This window comes from Echeneis naucrates, chromosome 10 (assembly GCF_900963305.1).
Source record: "Echeneis naucrates chromosome 10, fEcheNa1.1, whole genome shotgun sequence".
Taxonomy (NCBI): domain Eukaryota; kingdom Metazoa; phylum Chordata; class Actinopteri; order Carangiformes; family Echeneidae; genus Echeneis; species Echeneis naucrates.
In genome coordinates, this window is record NC_042520.1 from 3,897,601 (window position 1) to 3,917,981 (window position 20,381).

Here is a 20,381-nt window from a genome sequence, read left to right on the forward strand (position 1 = left end):
GTTTATCTTTATCATCAACGGCAGGAAAAGTCTGGGGCCACCAAGAGAAATTGAGCTCAGTTTCCCCCCCCCCGCTGCAGAAACGATGTGATTTATTGTTTGAAGCAGCATTTAATGTGGGTGACATTTGACTGACAAGATGATGGATAGCATTACGCAGAAATACAAGTGTTTTTGTTCTCTTGCGCCAATCATTGGTGTTGTGACTCAGCCGCATTGTTTCCTCCCTTCACGAGAGGCTGTTAGCTGCCATTCATCTCTGCACAATATGAAAAACAACTTCCACACAGTGAGATGATTCATCACAGGAGGCAAACTGGAGGCTGTAAATGTCCTCAATCAAAATTTCTGTTTTACTTTTAATGATTTTGACTGAGTTGAGTGTTTTTGTGCGAGGGCAGCATTAAGTCATTGTTCACTTGCTATTGTTCACTCACAGCGAGGAATTGATTTTTTTCTACAAGACGTCAGCCCTCAAAATCATGTTGCTTTAAGGCTCTTACTCCAAACAAAGGTAACATAAAAACAACAACACAATTATGGAGATATGTTAACAAAATATGTCTGAGCTTGCAAACATCTTGTGAATCGTGTCTTCATATTAGATCATGTTTTTGTTTGTTTTTAATGCGTGTGAATGCGTCATGTCTTCTCCTTATCTGTGGAGAAAACAGGGGACTGCGCTCCGTATGTGGTTGAAGTTTTTGCGTTTTGTTTTTTGATACTATTCTGGTGAGAACTTGTCTTCATGGGACTTTGTTGTACCTGATATGATTCCAGACTGATGACAGACACTATCTCCCTCTAACAGCACACACTGCAGCGGTATATAATACAAAGGTTGAGGCATCACATTATATGGGGAGACAAACAGAGACATCAGGAATCCATTGATATTCCTCCTGTTGACAAAAATGAGAGTTGAATTGGAAAAATGACTGCAGGCACGAGCATTACTTTAATTTACTTTTTTTACTTTAATTTTTTCATTAAATGGAAAGCAAGAAGGGAAACAGAGAATTACAGACCCCCAGATGGCGGCGAAGAAGCAGACAATTACATCTATCTGCTCTGCTTTTATTTATGTCATAGCTTAGTACGACGCAGTTGGCCAGTACAAGTCTGGCAATATGAAAACAAGCCCACTGCACTTTATAATGAATCTCCTGACAGCAGTCGTGTTTGTAATCAGATCGCGGCACAGCTCGAAATGGAGACAGCCAACCAGAATATTTGGTTTGTTATTTGGTTGTGAAAGTATAGAAGTCCCAACCCTTCGCTCCTCTGCCCCCCCCCCCTTAAAAACTGAACTTCAAACAGCCTGTGGAGCTGAAATTTGCCCCACTTCTCCAGAAGAAACTCGGGAGCAGTCAAATTCGAGGTAAAAGGCGGGTCTAATCAGAGTGTGTGTGTAAATATTTATCCAGCGTACAGTGTGTCACCAGCAGTTTTGGGACTCGCACAGAATCTCATTTAATTCACATCCTTGTTTTCTTTCCTTCGCCGATGACTCACGGCGAGGTCACCCCGCCTCGTCCTTTAACTGGGCAATGGATATCTGAAAGTAATTACAAGGAGCAGATCCAGTGGAAAACCACGGGGTGAAGACAAAGAGGGCGCACTGAGGTGGTCAACATTAAGAGCATTAACGCTGCCCCCACACCTCATCATTATCCCAGAGCAATCTAAAACTCAATAAAATGCAAATCAAAATCACTGCTTTTCCCACTTCGGGAGATTTATACATTAAAGTGCTGCAATAAAATGAATCCGCAGAGGTTTAAGGTCATGTTGAAAGAGTGTAGAGTAATGGAATATAGAATGAGCAAGATGGCTGATTAAATTAGCTCTGTACGGCGCACTGTACTGTTTGGTATCAGGTGTTTTAATCAGCTTAGAGGTTGTGTGTGGTGATTTATACACTTCACACTGGTGTGTATGATTTACTACGGGGCCATGCTCATCTTTTCTCATTAGAAAGAGGTTTTTCTTTCAGCTTCCTTACATGTCCCTGTGTGAGAGACAGCAAGGGGAGCGTTTAAAGGGCTTTCATTTTCCAGAAAACTCTTTTAACAAGCATAAAAATAGAAGAAATCTATTTTTTCCATCCCTAATCTCCTCTAGTGAGGCAACTTTTATTTTTTTATTTTTTTTTTTTGGAATGCATCTTTGATCTGCATTGGAGTTGAAACTGTACACAGATTAGCATACTTCCGACTCCCCCCTTCCACACACACACGCTCCCCTCCGTCCTGGCCTTTGAGGAGCCATGCTTTCTTACTTTCACATTTAATCCAATTCATTATTGTGTGCCCCCCTCGGTACACTCAGCTGTCAGGGGAGACAAAAGCCCTGCCAAATATGGATGCTTTTTTGTTCCCTTGGATTTGTGCTGCCCTCCCCTGGGGATACTGCACTTCACCCCCACCACCACCCCCTCACCCCCAGCTCCCCTCCACATACATACACTCTCACCCTCCTCCACCTCCACTCATTCAGTAGGGGGCATGGGGAGGGGTGGGCAAAAAATACCTGGGGCTGTTCATTGTGTCACCTCTTCCATGGAGGGAAAATTCAGAAAGGATGGAGCTGAACACATTCACTGTGGAGAGCATATTCTTTTGAGGGTCATGCTAACTGAACATAAAAAAAAAAGCGTCGTGTAGCTTCTCAAAGGGAAGTGGAGCTCTAAAGGAAGATATTAACTATTGATTGATGCATATTGCATTTAAAAAGATATTGCTGTTTTGTCAGGCATAGCACACAACCTCATACATACACAATGCGTGCAGTGTATTTTATATTATTATTATCATCATCATATTGCTTCTAATCAGATCTACGTCTCCAGCAAAAACACATTAAGACTCTGCAAAACGCTTTTGCCAAATTTACTTTGGAGGAAACAGAACTGCTGCCTGGGTCCTGTAAACCGGCACAACTTGTTCCAAGAAGGGTTCACTGCTTGTGTCTCTCAGTGTTTTTTGGTTCAGGCTACGGAAACGCTTAATTAAGGTCAGGGAAAGATCATGTTTTACACTGAAAAAGTAAACACTTCCTGTCTCAAAGCTTCGAGTCACACTTGACTTTTTCAGCGTGCTTTCAGTCACGAAATATCCACAGGGTGCCTCCATGGCTCAGCTGGTACAGCGTATACCATTAAGGCCTATACTGCAACATGCTGGGTTCAACTCCAACCCTTGGCCCTTTGCTGCACCCCACCCTGCACCTCTCTCTCCCCATCCTTCCCTCCGTCTCTCCCTCACTGAAGCTGTTACAAAAGCACCAAAATTAACACATAAATCCTTCTCCGTGCTTCATTTACCATGAACAGCAACAAATATCAACGTCTGAAATACGTTTAGAGGAAATGACAAACATTCCCTCATCACGCTGATACAAATTAAAAATACAAACCTGAAGTAGTTGCGCATGAATGATTGAAATGAAACTGAAGTGAACTACCACCACTGAACATATAACAGCGTAGACATCTCATTTATTATACAGTGCCTTTACTCTGTTTACGGCCTTTGTTTCTGTTTTTGTTTTGAGATCATAATATTCTGAGGTTTAAAGCAGAGTACTCATAAATTTCCACACTGGAACAAAAGAGTAGTGAACATGTCAGTGTATAAAACCATAGTACAGAGTGCCTGTTACAGCGGGGGGTGATTAGGTCGTAAGAGCAACTGATTTCAGATACAACTCATCTTAGACAGAGATACAGTTTCCTCTGGTCAGGGAGGGGAAGTTTATTCTACACCACAGTCTCATTCTGATACGGGGAAGATTTACAGCTCACCCCTCGCCAAGGAATGATTCCTATCATCGGGATTTCGTGCTTTTAGCTGATGCAAAGTGAAAATGTTGCCTAGTCCAGCTTTGGGAAAGCAAAGTAAACAAAGAACAAAAAGCTTCCTACAACACAAACAGAACTCTGTCAGCCGTTGTTCATCAGTTTCTACAGACACTCTGCAGCTGCACCGCTACCAATTACCCAGCCTGAGTGATAGGCGGTGGTGTGAAGGGCTTGGCCATACACCGGGGTCACTGATGCTGCGTCTCAATTAACCACACAGCCACACATGGGATCTGCCATGGCCCTTATCTTGTATTTATAGAATGACACAGAGACAAACACAGAGCGCTGTCAAGAGGCAGGACCCACAGGGTCAGCTGTTGTTGCTGCTGCACAGGGACAGAGGAGGAAAAAGAGGAAGTGACAGAAAAAGTTTAGATGGAAGATGTAAGAGAGCTTTTTGAATCTACGGCCACACCTGGATTTTTCTGGAGTTGGCTAGATTCAAGGCTTCAAGCTCTGGCGTTAGTTCACTGTCATCTAGTGAAAGTATTTCAGTTTAATTAAGAATTTAAAGAGCAAATTAGTCTCAGTATACAAATGAAAACCTCTGTGTGCATCCATCAGCGTCATGTGTGCCTCCCAGGAGCACAAACTTCATTTTCAATTATTCTCAATCTGTATTTTTTAACATGCACTTTCACTTGGGAGGATTTATTTTTGTAACATATTTTAACCAGATGAAGGTTTGCAGGGGTTTGACATCTGAATCTTAAGTTATCAGAGAAAAGGCTAAGCGTCCCCCATCTGCTGAGTGCTGTGCTGCTAACATCTTGGTCCATTTGTTTTGGACAGGATGTGACCGCTGTGGATAAATCATCTTCTCGTAAAAGTCCCCTGAACGTCTAATTAATAAGCTATCAAAGAAACAGCTGAAACAAAAGTGTCGGCAGTGGCAACAATAACTCCTGTGATCCCGCACCGTTTCATGACGTCAGTCATGGAAAAGATTGAGAGCCTCGACGGCAGCAGAATTTAAGCACTGTGTGTTTAAGCTGTAATAGTTATGTCCATCCATTAGCCACACCTCGTTACCCTTTAATACAGTTAGCATAGTTTGGGAGCCTATTTCATCGTGAACGTTGGCTTCGTTTTATTATATTAGGATCACTTTCATGTCCAAAGTATATAAAGCACATTGCGCTGTGAGCAGGCACTGAACGTTACTGTTACATCCCAACTTATCACAGCAAACAACAGATGTTAAGTGCAGTACTAAAATATTGCTTTTCCCCCTCTGAATAATCCCCCTCCTGTACATGAGCAGAAGCATAATGAGTTTCAGTGGATTAAAAATTGTAATCCATGTGCTAACAGCCATTGCATTTTTGTCTTGCTTCATTATGGAGATTTAATGCAGACAGAGGAGCTTTCAAAACACTTTTTATGACAAGTGAAACGCAATCAAAGCTTGCATTAAGAGGTTCGTTAGGTGACTCTTAAGGCTCTGAGGGCTTCCATTTGCATCTTAAATCTATGAGGTAACAGTGGAAAACACACAGTGCGCATGCAGATTGGTCTAATTATAGCAGCTTCTGTCTTACTGAGTGTCCACAGATTATAATGGCGGCTGCACTTGACAAGAGTAGCTACATAACATATGATAATGTTCAGCAATTGGAATCATATGAAAAACAAGGTCGAGCCCCGCGTTCTGTGTGTGATAGCAGAACGCGGCGTGATTCCAAATGATTTGGGAATACTAAACAAGCCGCCATGCAATGAGCACTTCATTGGGTTCATATAGCTGTCGTCTAATAGTCGTCACGGTGAGTTAGAGGAGCTATATAAAGACTGGGAATATGGATTAACTGAACGCTTTCAAGCCTGTGCAGAAAAACCTTACAGCTCCACCAACAAGTCGTCATGTCAAAAGGTCAGTTTGTCAGCAGGCAATTGTTTTTTACATGTGACAGAAAGGGTTTTATCAGAAACAAAGCATGTGTGACCTAGTTTCTGTAACGATAGGCAGTAACCCCATAAAAATACAACTTTCAACAGGTCTTCCAGCATATTTTTCCTCAGACATGAGGGACAAGTGTGTTGTAATATTTCTACTCCTGAATTTGTATCCTAGCAAAGGACTATTTATTTATTAATAGGCAGAAAAAAACCTTACTTTAAGACACAACACTCCCCCAATAAGTGGCTTTCCTTTGCAATTCAAAAGAAATTTAGCTCTTGACATCATCTGCAATCCTTTCACATAAGAAACGCAGCACCATAAACAATGATCAACAGAATGAAGTGGCACTTATCGTGCAGCCTACATGTGGAATATTTCACAACAGATGGCTTCGAGCTCCTACTTTGACATCTGCTAATAATACACAAAATGTTTTCAGAGTATAAGTGCATTAGTTCATTAAAGCATTTACTTTTGTGTCCACTTCTACTTGATTGCAGGGGAAGCTGAGATGCTGCAACACAATGACCTTCTAGCTCCGAGCGGCACCGGAGAGAGAAAATAGGAGGAAAAGTATTAAATTTTAAACTGGCCTTGACAGCTCCGACTTTTCAAAGGAACGAAAAAGCATTTGTCTGATGAAATTCTACAAGAGGGAAGAGAACAAAGCATGTAGTGCTCTCTTTTATTTAAATTCATGTTTTACAGAAACAGAAAACTCAGCCCTAGAAGAAGAGGCAGGATTACTGGAAGGGGCCGTTGTCAGAAGAGAGCAGATGTCGGCTTGTCGGCAACTCCCTCATCCTGACAAGATGCAGCCTACGAGATAAAATGTTCACCATTTGCGACTGAAAATTTTCCTCAAGTCTTAAAAGTGCTATCGAGGATACAGCGCCTTGGCAGTATAATAGAGGCAGGGATTGCTTTAATGGCGTGAAATGTGCCACGGTGCAGTTACAACCCCAGTGATGTACAGACCTGTCAGGAAAATCACCCAAATCAGGTCAGTTTTGCACTCAAGGCAAATGGACAACTCCGGCTCAGACGATTTAATCAGTGTCTGATTTACAACCTCTAACCACTTAATGTCCCGGTGCCACCTCCACATCATACACTCATTTGTTTTCCTATCAAAACAACCACGATATATCCGAGGAAAGAAAGGGAAGGGTTTGGGATTGGGCAGTTTTTCTTTTGTGATCTCAACTTGCCCAGAAATGAGAGGAAAGAGGGAGAGCAAACAGAAATCTAATACCACTGTATCAAACACCGCCGTTCAACTGGACGACGGACGTGATATTACGATTATGACAAGTCAGGGGGAGGAATTGAAGGCTCCAGAATGACCACTAAGTTGTAGTTTTAATGTCATAAATACGGAAGATTTTTAACCCAACGTGGGCAAGAATACTTTAAAGTGTCAGTGGAAGTTTTCATGGCAAACATCTACTGATGAAAATTATATGAAATGATTGAGACCTGACTGGTTTCTCTGGATTTCATCCCCACTCCAAAAAAAAAAAAAAAAAAAAAAAGATTCTGTACTTTACCCATATTATATTGGACGTGTATTTGTATTCAGACCGTAACCTGCGATGGTCACAGGCAACAAATCCAATGCAGGTCCTCCACTGCCGGTCATGTCGTGCTGCTGCATGTTACAACAGCTCCATCTGAACTTGGCAGCATCCTGATCATCGCTGGCGCAGCCTCACACAGAACAAAGAGATGCAGTTGGTGGAGTCAATGCCCACATCTGCTCGGTAAGAAAACGATTAAGTGCATATCCCAAACTGGTAAATTATACTTTTAGCTTTCATTTCCTGCAATCAAAAAGTAATTATCCTGCGGTTTGAGTGAGTGAACTGGAATTTAAAAACACTTCACAGCCTTTGAGGATAATTCACTCACCCACAGTCAAATTTTATAGTAACAAGCATCAGACATGTCCCGCTCATGCTCACAGGTGGGCTCGGATCCAGCCGACATAAGAACATACACACACAGACACACGTGCACTCACATCAGTAAACAAAGACGCGAAGGAGTGCTAGCAAGCTTCATTGTGTGAGATTTGATCAGCTGTGCGGCTGCTATGACCCCGAACCCATCAGTGTCCTAATGAAAAGTCCATTTCAACGTCAAGCTGAATTGCCTCCTTCTCTTCTCATGAGGGCTTATAAAACTGGGGTCTGCAGAAGGGGCTTGAGTAACACTTGTCCCCCGTTCTTAAATACAACGAGAGGGAGCACAACAATGCGTCAGATTAGACATTCAGAGCAGCCACAGTTGCCATTTGCAGGGGAGTCTCAGAGCAGAAACTCAACAAATAAGAGAGACAGCGTAGAGACAAAAAAAAAAAAAAAAAAAAAAAAGTAAATTGAGGTCATTAGGGATTCATAGAGATGGCCTCAATTCAACTGTGTTAGTCAAAAGTGGAAAGAAAAAGAGCACACACACAAAAAAAACAATTCCATTTAAATTTCATATAATCCTGCGGCACCACCAACTATCATGAAAACAGTCGTGAATCACATGATGCTTATTCTGCTGCGAGGCTTAATATATCTGTGGCTACTTCAGCGGTAATAGACTCTTGGGAAATAAACTCTGTGGCTCCATAACAGTTTCTGCTCCACCCATGGCAGTTTGTTGGAATTACTATCCATTTTGAAATAAGGTCATTATGGCTTGTTCCTCCGCAGGGCTGGATGGAACATGGGAGGTGTGTGAATATTGTGTTTGCCTGTTAAATTTGGTAAATAAACTTCTTTGGGGAAATTCGCCAGAGTCTGAGAAATTAACACTCCTTTAATTTGGTGATTTGGAAGCTGCTCAGTCTGGTTTAATGACTCCTTTAAAACGTGAGGAAAGCTGCACAGCTCATACATAATAATTATTTCCACTGTTTCCAGCCACACAAGCTGCTGAAAAAACGCTTTCAGGAGACTGACGTTCAGTGTTACACAGAGATTCACGGTCCCCAGAGGATTCATCCCTCTCACCTCATTAGATTTTTTTTTTTCTTACTGGAGTCTCCACAAAGTTGACATGTGTGACTTCACTATGCGAATGTCTGATTGGATGCACTGCCATGCAAACTGATGCAGACGTTCGTTGTCCCCAGATGACAAACTGTAATATCTTTTGCGAGCCTGTAACTTTAATCTCAAGCACCATCAAAGTGAAATTAATGAGTCCATGTTTGTATGCTAACATGCTGCACAAACTAAATATAAGCAGCCATTTTCACCAGCTTTGTATTATTTTGATCACTGCATTCAGTTCAAAGCAGATTTTTTTTTTTTTTTTTTATGTAAGGCAAAACCAGGCTGATGCCTCAAAGTCATATTTAAGATTGGCAACCAAAAAAGAGCTCATGCGAAATGATAAATATGGACAGCATAAATTACAGCAAGCCTGTGAGAGCGTGATTACAGCCATGTTGGTGTGTGTTTGGGACAAATGTTTTCCTTTTGTCACATGTGACGTTGAAAACATCTAGAAACCAATGTTTTGAATTTAAAATGAAAACTTTCAACATAATCTGACCTAAAACTGGAGCTGATCGCTGAATTCCTGTAAAACAGATTTTACCACCAGACTGATCCAGTGACATCATTTGGAGGCTGATAAAGGCTGAGCTGATGCTTTTGGTGTTTACAGCTCACATTGTTATCATTAGTAGTGTGGCTGCACTCCAAATTAATAAAATGATGACTTCTGAGGTGAAATTAGATGAAGCACCTTTGATTTCACTTGATTGCCTGTATTGGTTAGGTTCATAATGTATTATAGTTTTTATGAATTATTCAGTACCTTTTGAAAATGCACTGAACATGTTGGTCAAATAATCTTTTTCTCTGCTCTCCGGTGAACATTTTTTCGTGGCTTTTCATTTCTTATTTCCCTGGTAACTTATAGATCAATGAATTCATATTTCTCCAACCTACCTTTTTGTGTGTATTTTGTAATGAAATCAATACACCCTTAGTGGGCTTTGAAAGGTTGATGATGCAGAAACACAATTGATCCATTAATAAAACAGCCAAGTTCAATCCATACTGAACAAGAGAACGAACACTGGGCGACATGTATTCACAGGCACACACGTGCGCGCAGCAACTCACACACAACGTCGGCACAAAATCTATTTTTCAGCTCTGGTGGGCTGTGCAAAAGCTTGAATAATACATAAAAGGTCAATGATAATAAGATGTCCCGTGGATGTACGTTTATTGAAGTAATTGCACTTGTCCCATCTCTTCACCGAGAGTATTCCCCCTCCACCTCCATCATCGACCCCCTCCTTATGTCCTGCTCACTATCAGTCTCTCTTTCTCTCAGGCGTATGGGTCCAGTCACACCAGTGAGGGGCTGTAAAAAAAAAAAAAAAAAAAAACTCTCTCTCCCCCTCTTACTCTGATTATACACACACCAAGCACTTTAGTAGAAACGCCTGTACACTCTCCTATTCATGTAATTATCCAATCATTGGACAGAAGTGGAATGGTGGAAAAATAATGCAGATAAAGGTGGTGCAGATTAATCTGCAGTTAACGTTCATCCCCACCTAAACTGAGTTGCCTTGTTGTGGGGGGAGGCCAGAGGAGAATGTGCTGGACCTGAAAGGCTTTGGTTACTGAGATAACCGCTCTTTATAAATGTGGTGAGCAGAGAATGGACGCAGATGGACTTAGACAGCAGAAGACCACCTTGACGAAGCAAGAAAATAAATCTGAGGCTGAAGTCGACGCAGGTTCACTAGTTCTGCACAGGTGACAGAGAAATGCATCTACCAGATGGTAGAGCTCTAATCTGGTGCAAACAGCATGAATCAATAGACTGAACCTGCATTGCTTTTTTCAGCAAACATTGGCCCCCACACTACTTTAAAAGCCACTGCCTGAGCGAGTATTGTTTCTGACCACGTGCCGACAATTTACCATCTTCTTGTTCACGCCACAAAGCAAAAGCTGCCTTAAACTGTTTTCCTGACTGTGACAGCAAATTCAGACGATGAACTTCGGTTTCTCCAGTCGCAAGATCTGAAATGAACGTAGTAGAACGACAGATTGGCAGCGTGAACGTGCAGCTGACAAATCTAATCTTTAAAACTGATGTGGCACGTTTTCAGCGTTCTGTGGAAGCCCTGACTCTGAACGACCTGAGGCTGTTTTGCGAGCAGCGAGAGCTTCTAACCAATAACAGTATGTTTTCTTTATAATAAATGCCTCGTTGAGTGTATGCTATTATGACTCTTCTCACAATAAAATACAACAAAGAACAATTACTGATAGTTGGGGAAGCATCAGAACATAAAGCATAAAAGCAAAAGTAGACATTTTTCTCAGAGCGATAAAAGCATAAGCTGATGCAAACAAAGCACTTGAGTGCTTTGTTTGCATCAGTGTCTGATTTCTGTGATAAATAAGGACACATTTTGTTCCCCGAGCAGCTGGGCGGCACACAAAATACAATATTTTCTTTTCTTTAGACGAGACACTCTCACAGTGTCTGACTTCATAATATCATCTTGCCCTGGAACACTTGAGTGTGACGCCTGCTTGACACTATGAAGCCTTAAGGTGTTTTCAATCAGAAAAGTGGATTATCAGCACGCGTAATGTGCAAAAAAACTTTAATGCAGGACTTTTGTACAGCTGTTTAGAGGCCACAACCTCCATTTTCTATTTCCATTGGCTTGGTATGATGTCATAGTGCCTCAATTCACTTTTTAAACATATTTAGAGATGTCTCTTGCCCTCTGCTTGTTGGCAAGCAGCTAGCACTTTTGTATATAAGAAACATATGAATATATGCTGTTGTGATGAAATAAGCTCTCTAAAAGCATCTCTTCATCAGAAACTGGATTTCTAATGAAGCCATGTTGTCACCATTTTGATGAGAACGTCTTAAGACGTTAGCGGCACTTGTTGAGTTTTCCCTCAGCGCCAAATTAGTGCGCTTAACATCTGAAGTATGAGACATGGACAGCTTGTCTCGCATCTCGCCCAAATAGAAAAACTCTCAAGCATACAGTAGGAGATCTCTTCAACCTGGAGCAGTACATTCTGAGAGGCTTCAACCCTCTTAAGACACCGCATGGTGGGAGGTCTATTTTCTCTCAATCTTCTGTCACTTCACAGGGAGGACATGTGTGAATGCCTGTGTGTGTGTGTGTGTGCGCTGCCGGTTGAAGTGTGGGGGTCAGAGGGGGCGGCGGAGTCACATCTCATTGTCAGATCACTCCGCAGATTAAAAGAGAGGACTTGAGCGTTTTAATTTTTCAATAGCTGACACTCATCAAAATGACAGAAAGTAAAGGAGAGGTCACCGAATTAATCTCTCGGCTTGGCTGAGCTTTCCATTTTCAAAATGGAAATATGTGTCAAAACGAATGAATGAACGAGTACATTTTCTCAGATGTGTCTCACGGCAACAATGTTTGTGTACCATCTTCGTGCTATTTAGTTAATCACTTTAATATTTAAGCATGTTATTCCTGAAAAGAATCACTCGCCTGTAGCGAATTAACATAACAGAGCCAACTTGAAATGGAGAAAAAGTGTGAATGAAAGGAGGTGGGAGGGACAGGACATATGGGAGCAGCTAATTAACCAGATGAATTACTGCAGTATAACTTATATCAAGTAGGGAGTGAAGATGGTGGCTCTTAATATCACACACTTGACAAGCAAAATTAAGAAAGATTGTGTGGAAATCAAGCCATTCTGTCAAGTGACGGGACAATTACAAGGCCAAATAGATAGATGATGACATTGAATTTGTCAAGCAGCATGCTGCCGCAGATAAAGCCTTCAAGCAGAGACTGTTTGAAAGCTGAGCTGCTCCAAAAAGTGAAGAAATTCAACACATCTTGGACCTGGAGGTGGACAGTGTTGGGGCGAATCGGTCCAATGGAAGCTAAGAGGAGGTGAAAGACAAAGCCAACACTGGGTGCATCTACTGAGTGAAATATACAACATATGGATGTTTCCCTCTGTCGCCATCTAGACAGATACATAGAGACAAATGGATTCATTGTATATATTTAAATATATACAATCTCAGTGTGCGTTGGCAGGTGGAGGGTGGTGGTGGTGGTGGTGGTGCGGCTGGCAGGCTATTGCAATGCACCAAATATAGAAGTCCCTCGGTCTCTGGAGAGACCATCAGGAGTCTGCTTTCTCTTCTCGCTCTGCCCACTCCAGTTGATGAACCAGCTTCACAGGAGACGGGGGGGGGGGGGGGCTCGAGGTGGGGGTGTTTTCACTGCCTGAGAAGAAACATGGTATGAATTTACAATGACTGTGCTGTAAACAAGTGTTTTCCCTGCCATAACGCATGCTAATGTAAAAAAAAAAAAAGAAGACATCACACCAGTAGGAGTGAATAATAAGTCGTACAGATGATCTTCATATCCACTGATGGCCCAATAAAATCCGTCCTGTCAGGCTGAATGAAGAAAAAGTGTCTTTTTTGTTTCTGAGTTAAACAGCCCTCATTAGAGAAACGGACAGGATTCACTTATTCTTCAGATGCTTGGATGGTTTTATTTTATTAAATGACAGCCATGGTTCTTCCGGCCATGCTGCATAAAAGCAGAATCAGAAATACCTTTTTTTTTTTTTAGTCCCTCTGGGAAATTTGGTTCATTACAGGCACTCCAACAAAATCGAAAAACAGGAGTTATGTTATAGAGAAAATGTGAAAAGTGGAGTACAAAGTACAAAAGTAAAGTTTGAAATAATAATTTAAAAAATAAATAAATAAATAAAAATAGCACTTGTCCACGTTCAAATAGCAAAACTGTGCAGCAGCTGGAGGAAGTAGCCTCTGACTCCGACAGCCGACGCTGATTTGTTTTGGTTATTACTGTAATAGTGAGGAAGACGATTCCCAAATCTTTACAAAGCTCTAATTTCCAAACAAACCGGACTCCTGACTTTGCAGACGGAAACCTCACGATGTGTTTCCGAACCTTTATTTGAAAATGGCCATCACTTTTCCTGAAACATTAAAAAAGCTGTCTAAGGGTCTGAACGTCACCCAGCCTTAAACACAGCAGATGAGAAAACAGCCATGTGAATAATTTTTTTGGACCATGTGCTACCATGTGTTGTACGAAACCATTACTTGACGCACAGGAGGCTGAATATCACACTTTTGACTGCGCTGATGTAGATTTTTGCCAAAATTGCATAAATCAACAAAAATCCAGCACTACTGTCAAACCTCCACTCTAAGCATAGTACAGGAGCGTAGACGGCACAGCAGGGAGCACAACACAAAAGATGAATATAACATTCTCCGCATAACTTTGACGCCCGCAGCTGCCGAAGAGGTTTCTGTCTCAGCTGTGAATCTACCCCACTGACTGGCAGGTTCCCAGCAGTGCAATGTGGGGTGTTTGAGTATGAAGGGCCTTTGTGCAGAGAGCCCGAGGGCAGCGGAGCGTGGCTCTTTTTAGGGGCTGATTTATAATTGAAAGCTGTGTTTACATCCGCTCTCCAGCCTCCGTAGCCTGACGAAGGAGGAACCCAGAAACTGAACCCATTAAAAGGAGGAATTTTTCTCCCTTTTTTTGTGGGGGGGGGGGAGACACTCATGAAGCAAGGTGTTTACATTGGGTTGTACATCATTGTGTACACTAGTGGTGCTCTGAGACGATGGCGAGGAAATGTTAAATCACCTCTGACAGCTGAGAAATTGACCCCGCCTGGGCTCTAACAGTTGCACTGTGGGACATTTGGAGAGCTGAGATGATGGCTAATGAGAAGTCATTACAACTGGTCTACTTTTATGTGCAATTACAGACACATACTGGTCATTGGGGGACATGTGGGGTACAGCGTGATTGTAATATCTCTTGGTATCCAAAAGCCCTTACATTACAGCTGACTGAAGGACAATCCAGCCAAGTATGTAAACGCTGACTTCCAAAACCAGCATGAGAAGTGAATAGAAACACGAAATAAAAAACCCCCTCCACATGTGACGAGTTGGGGATCTGTGGGGTAAAAATACATTTACATTTTGCACTGTTGTGCGAATCATTTAAGCTACGCTGTGGAAATATTAATGATTTAAAAAAGAACTCTTACACTGGTTGGAAATTCTGCAGTAAATATTTACAGAGAAAACAAATTCTTGCTGTCATTTGCTGTCATTAGCACACTAGTTCTTTCATTCACAGAAACATAAACTGTAAACTCCATCTCATGGGTTAAATAAAAATAAATAAATCCCTCACAGATGATTAAACCCCACCTTGGCTGTTGTTGTTCTCTGAGTGAAATACTCCAGATTACTAATTAGCGATAATAATATTTGGTTCTTTGAGTTTCATGCAGGCAATCACTTGTTCTGAGTGGGCATCACCTTTTTTTTTTTCACCCCCCCCCCCCAGGTGGTCATGATGTAGAATATCTTCATGTGGAATGAAAGAAGTTATATTTTACCAGTGATTTTGTGACTTGCTTTGTTGGCTGCTGCAGTTGAAACACTATGACCAATTGGAAAGCAAACAGTAACTTCCCTGCAGTTACCCCTCATTGAACTGAAGTCCATGAAACCTTGCAGGACAGAGTTCAGGGTAATTAAGTGAGACGGAAGTCAGTGTTCAACTAATACATAATGAAAAATCCCAGTGGCAAATAACCCATAAACATATTTCTTGGAAATATGTGGAAGGGGGGGGGGGTTCACCCCTCACAGTCTATTTCAACAAAAGCCATCACCACCTCCCCTGCCATGCAAATAGTGATCCATGTATGAGATTATAAAGTATTCATGCAGCTCATCGAATTTGGCCGGCACTGCTGCCCGTTTTGCTCAGTGGAGAACGGTTAAACTACATGGATTTATAGCATTCACATCTCTTTCTGTGTATTACCTAACCTTCATGTCTAATTTATAAACGTACCCCCCCAGCTCTCTCTCTCTTTTCTCTATCTGTCTCTCTTTAACTGCAGGAAGCTCTCTATATTCGCATAATTTTACTCTGTATGACTTTCACCACGCTGTGACCTGGAGGCTGGACCCACCCGCAGGCTCCTGGAAATATTGCATTTAATTAAATTGTGCCATCGCACAAATATTATTTATTTAAATCCAGCACTAAATCGTCTCTAAACCATGTAATGGCTTTCCAGCTGCTTTGAAAGCCTCAGCAGTGCCATTAGACGCTAATTCAGAGGACTCCATCTGAGTTCTACCCAGAAGACAACACTGATTCTCCTCATTTAAGATGCTTGCTGGAACCGTGGATCTAAGATGTTACAGCCACTTAGAGGAAGATTGCTAATGTTAGTTAAAAATAGGGGGGTTCAAACGGTAAAAGTTTGTTCCTGAATTATGTTTTATTTATTTCATTGTAAACACAGACACAAGGGTCTGAAATTAAATAACAAAGTACAGCAAGGAGTGTGTTTCAGAACAAGAGAGTTGGCTCGCCTTCTCCATTATGAACAAATCTGGATATATTTGAGCATTTAGACAATAAATCACAAAGGGCTGATTTTCCTGTTTGTAGCTGAAGTTCACTGGTGTTTATCGGGTGGCCCTGGGGTGCAGGAATAACATGAACGTGCTTACAATAGGCAGAATTCTCCTTTAAAGGGTTGCTCAGCTAACTAAGCTCAGTTTCTGAGTTTCAGTTCTTTTGAAAAGCAGAGGGAGCCATCAAGTGGTGTCTCTGAGCTCTACATCAAGTGATTTACAAGGCATGGTGGGATTTTCTGAAAAGTACAAACAAGTGAAATGTTTGAAACTTCTTCTTCCTTCAATCGTTTTTTAATAACTGTGTTTAATTGTTTTGGTTTTTTAAACTAAGGATAAATAAATAAAGTATTATTACTTTGTATGGCCATACTTTTATTTTCTGCTGTGAAAGAACTCCAACAATGCCAACAGTTTTAAATTACAGAATAATTAAACATTCACACTTCCCTGCACAACTATTTGACTCGGAAGTGCTGTACCACACATTATTCATTAGTATTAACTTTTAATGAAACTTCATGGAAGAGCAACAGAAGAAAAAAAAATCTTTTTCCACTGTGTCAACAAAGAAAGAGTTTTTCAAAAACACTTTTGTAACAGTTTTAAGTATTTAATACTGCGGGTTGATCCGTTGAAGGATTCCTACCACATTCAACATTACCACTTTGCTTTTGGTAGAAGATTTCCACCATAAACTGAAGCTCTGTCTTGATGCTGCAACAGTCTGCTGTGATTCTGATGTAGTCCAGGATTCCCCTGAGAGCTTCTGCTCTTCTCTTTCTGTTGATCAGGAGGATGGAGCAGCCAAACGGGCAGAGAAGCTCTTCCCTCTCCAGAGCCAGCAGGTCTGGCAGGTACTGCTGAGGATCATGGTCCATCAGCACCAGGCTGAAGCCCCGACTGGGCTTTTGATCTGGTTCAAGAAGTGAACGCAATGTTGGGATGGCCTCTGCTGAGCTAGAAGTCAACACCTGGAACTGAAGGCAATGAGAGATCTGTCAGTTACATCTTGGCTTGCTATAAGGTTGATTGTTTTTCTTTGATTAGGCGGTGGTGATCATCCCTGATTGCACCTGAGAGTGTTTGAAGCCAGCCACCAGAATGATTTCCTCCCCCAGCTCTGCTGTGGGTGGGTCCAGCTCCACTGTGATCAGCCTGCCAGCAGGAGGCAGCAGACGCAGCAGGCGGACCGAGCTGTAGCCGCAGTGCATCCCCAGCTCCAGGGCCCGGGAGGGACAGACTCGCCTCACAACTTCGGCCAATGCGGCACCTGAGTTGACAAAGACAAACCTGGTGTGACCTTCTTTGTCAGCTAAGACCAGAGGAGTGTAGGTGCTGCCGTGGGGTGGCTGTGGAATTCAGGGCAGTATAGGATGGACAGAATAAAGTGTCTTTCTTGACTACAGACTGGATGGAGGTAAAACTTGCCATTACCCATTTCAGGTTAATGACTAATTACTGATTTCCAATAACCCATATGATTGATTACTCGATTCAAAAAGGTAAGGATTATTAACTTTGAGGCTGGATTACATAATGGAAACTGTAGATTGATATACTGTGAAGAGCATTTAATGAGTTCCCTCCACATCGCCTGGGGGGAGAGAAAAGTAATTGGAATTAATCACAGAATTGTCAGTATTATTGATACCTTGAATGGAAGGTAAGACAGATGGATATGGAGTAAGATGTAAGATGTAAGATCTCTTTTCATGATGTAAAGTCTCTATTCATTCCCTAATGTTAAAGGAGAGTTCAAAGTTAAAGACTTAAGAATTTTGATTCTTGGTAATTGAACAAAATTTTGCAGTAGCCACTTAATCTTGGTGAGGCACTGAGCATTTCAGCAAAGCAAGGCTCTCAACTCCTGGCAGGCTTCCCCTGTCACCCACAGGTGTCCCAGCCTGTGGGTGACACAGTGTAAAAGCTTTACACTCTTGAGAAGAAACACCCAGAGATGCCCCTGGTTTCATTTGTTCACAGTTTTGTATAAATATTAGAACCACTCTGCGGTGATGCGAGAAAACCAATATAATGTGCTACAGTTGGTTAGTAAAGTGATTTAGCTCACTTACCCATCTCTGGACCAATGCATAAAGAAGGGTGAGTCTCAGCATAAAGGTCAAAGGTCTCCAGGACACTGTCAACTTTTCCATGCGTGCAGTTAGAGAACACAAAGGCATGCATGCTCCTCACACACACTTTCCTTCGAACGAACCTCAGTGTCCAAGCCAGAGCTTGACGCCACAGTGTCGAAACTTTGACACGATAACGGCTGGATACCATGACGGTGATAACAGGAAGCAGCGGGACAGACATGGCGATAAGCCACATTTTAATGGCTGTGGGAAATACAGTGAAACACCTGAAAAGCTGTGAATAAAACAGAGAGAGAATTTTGTGGAAATAAGGCCTTTGAGAGGGTTCGAATGTCTCTTTCCAAAAAAAGGGAAAAATACACATTGGTAATTTTTTTGATCTGTTTCAGTTTGTTTTTGATCCAATTTCTGATGTTTGGAATATAATCTCAGGTGGAAATAGACTTAATGTTTCTGCTATAATGAACACTGAAGTATATACTAATTATTTTTTGTTCCGGGATAAAATGGAAAAATAGTTTGATTGCTGCTGTAGAAAAACAAAGCATATAATGTCAACAAACCAGTTGGATGGGGCATCAAAAATGATAATGATAATTTGTACCATTTCACTAGTTGCTTGTAAAAAAAACAAAAAACAGAAAAAGGCTGTGGTCTCTGGCACCCTCTGCTGGCTGAAAGTTGCCTTTCTTTGGGTATAAAACTGTAAAAGTGAGTCAGTTACTAAATCCCAACACACTTTAAAAGCAGGGCTGTCAAACCGATATGCTGTGGAGGAGAGAACCTGCAGTTGTTTCTGTCAGTCAAACACTGCAGCAGGAACGCTCCCTGAATTAATCTGCAGAAGCTCAGCCATCCTTTTCAGACATTAGCCTGGTTTCTCTTTAGATCAGTGTTTTTGCCCTGAATGGATGTACAACCCTTTGTATTATAACTACAACAATAAGACTGATACAGAGTTTGTTACAGGCGTTTTTTCTTTATTCATTAAAACTTTGCTTTGGCCGCGACATATAAATGACTTTGGCTGGAGAACATTAAGATCTTTAGAGACATTCTAGACCATAACAACTGCATTAATACTCTTTATATCAAAGTAAACATGACATAATGGAAGAGGTCCATTTAAAAAATATAAACTGAAGCAAATGGATCCTTAACTGGATCTTGAACAACCAAACAATAACTGCATGTACAACTTTATCCATAAACAAAGGTAGCTAATGATGTTTCAGCCCATACTTGAAAATACAAACTCTTGGTAGTCTAAAAAAATAAATAAAAATATTCAAACAGTTGTTTAAACAAATTAACATAGAGGCAATAATCCAATGGTAGTGATACTTACCAAGCTGCCTGCCAGGGTCCAGAGTGCGCCCTGTCAAACACAGGTGACTGTGTTAAGGTTAGGGTGCATGTGACCGACATATAACAACAGCAGCGCTCCAAGGAAACATACACTGGTTTTCTCTTTGATACAGATGTTCTGGGAAAGAAAAATCTATGTGAAAGAAAACCACAGTTAACTGGTTCTGGTATCTAGGAAGTAGACGCCTGAAAGACGGGGGAGAGGCGTGGCAACTGCTGGATACACACAGCAGACCTACAGAGGAACGCCTTTTAGTAGTGCTGCATTTTTCCCCAAGAGGTCAGCAAAGATGTGAGAATATTACCAACTCTGCGGGCAACAGTGGGTTTCTCCAGGACATGGAAATGCTTTGACTAGCATCAGCTTACCTTAAAGCGTCTTCACATATAGTGGAGGCTACATTAGCTACCAGAAAAAGGTTATTAGAGGAATCATCATATTTAAAATGTGGCTCATGGCTGTCAATGCTCAGAAAGATCGAAAATATCTTTAAATGTCAAAAGAATCAATGTAACTATCAATCTTGTAACGGTCTGGTGGAGGGTAAGACAGCTGAACTTAGGTTAACTGATGTTATTTGTCTACTTTCGTTAATTGTTGAACTGTCCTAATGAACTAAAACTTAATTTTGTAAGCTTT

General features: G+C 41.5%; 1 protein-coding gene across 2 annotated transcripts; it reads right to left on the bottom strand.

Moving 5' to 3' along the window:
• Positions 1–16,472: 16,472 nt before the first annotated feature.
• LOC115050129 (transmembrane O-methyltransferase homolog) lies at positions 16,473–19,911 on the bottom strand. Of its 2 annotated transcripts, XM_029512877.1 has the most exons (4): positions 19,722–19,911; positions 18,350–18,647; positions 17,348–17,544; positions 16,473–17,251 (listed from the first exon to the last, which is right to left on the bottom strand). In XM_029512877.1, exons 2-4 carry the CDS (start codon positions 18,606–18,608, stop codon positions 16,877–16,879), a joined length of 831 nt encoding a protein of 276 aa, XP_029368737.1. In that variant the 5' UTR covers positions 18,609–18,647; positions 19,722–19,911; the 3' UTR covers positions 16,473–16,876. The 2 variants fall into 2 exon arrangements, with proteins under 2 accessions (XP_029368737.1, XP_029368736.1); XM_029512876.1 differs by lacking the exon at positions 19,722–19,911 and having other exon boundaries at positions 18,350–18,882.
• Between the last annotated feature and the right edge of the window lie 470 nt (positions 19,912–20,381).

Excerpts from the sequence above, each read along its gene's own strand:
- LOC115050129 (XM_029512876.1), bottom strand. The coding sequence starts at position 18,737 with ATGTGTATTTTTCCCTTTTTTTGGAAAGAGACATTCGAACCCTCTCAA. Across the intron at positions 17,545-18,349 it reads ATGCATTGGTCCAGAGATGG|GTGCCGCATTGGCCGAAGTT; the intron begins GTAAGTGAGCTA and ends TTGTCAACTCAG. Across the intron at positions 17,252-17,347 it reads CTGGCTTCAAACACTCTCAG|TTCCAGGTGTTGACTTCTAG; the intron begins GTGCAATCAGGG and ends CATTGCCTTCAG.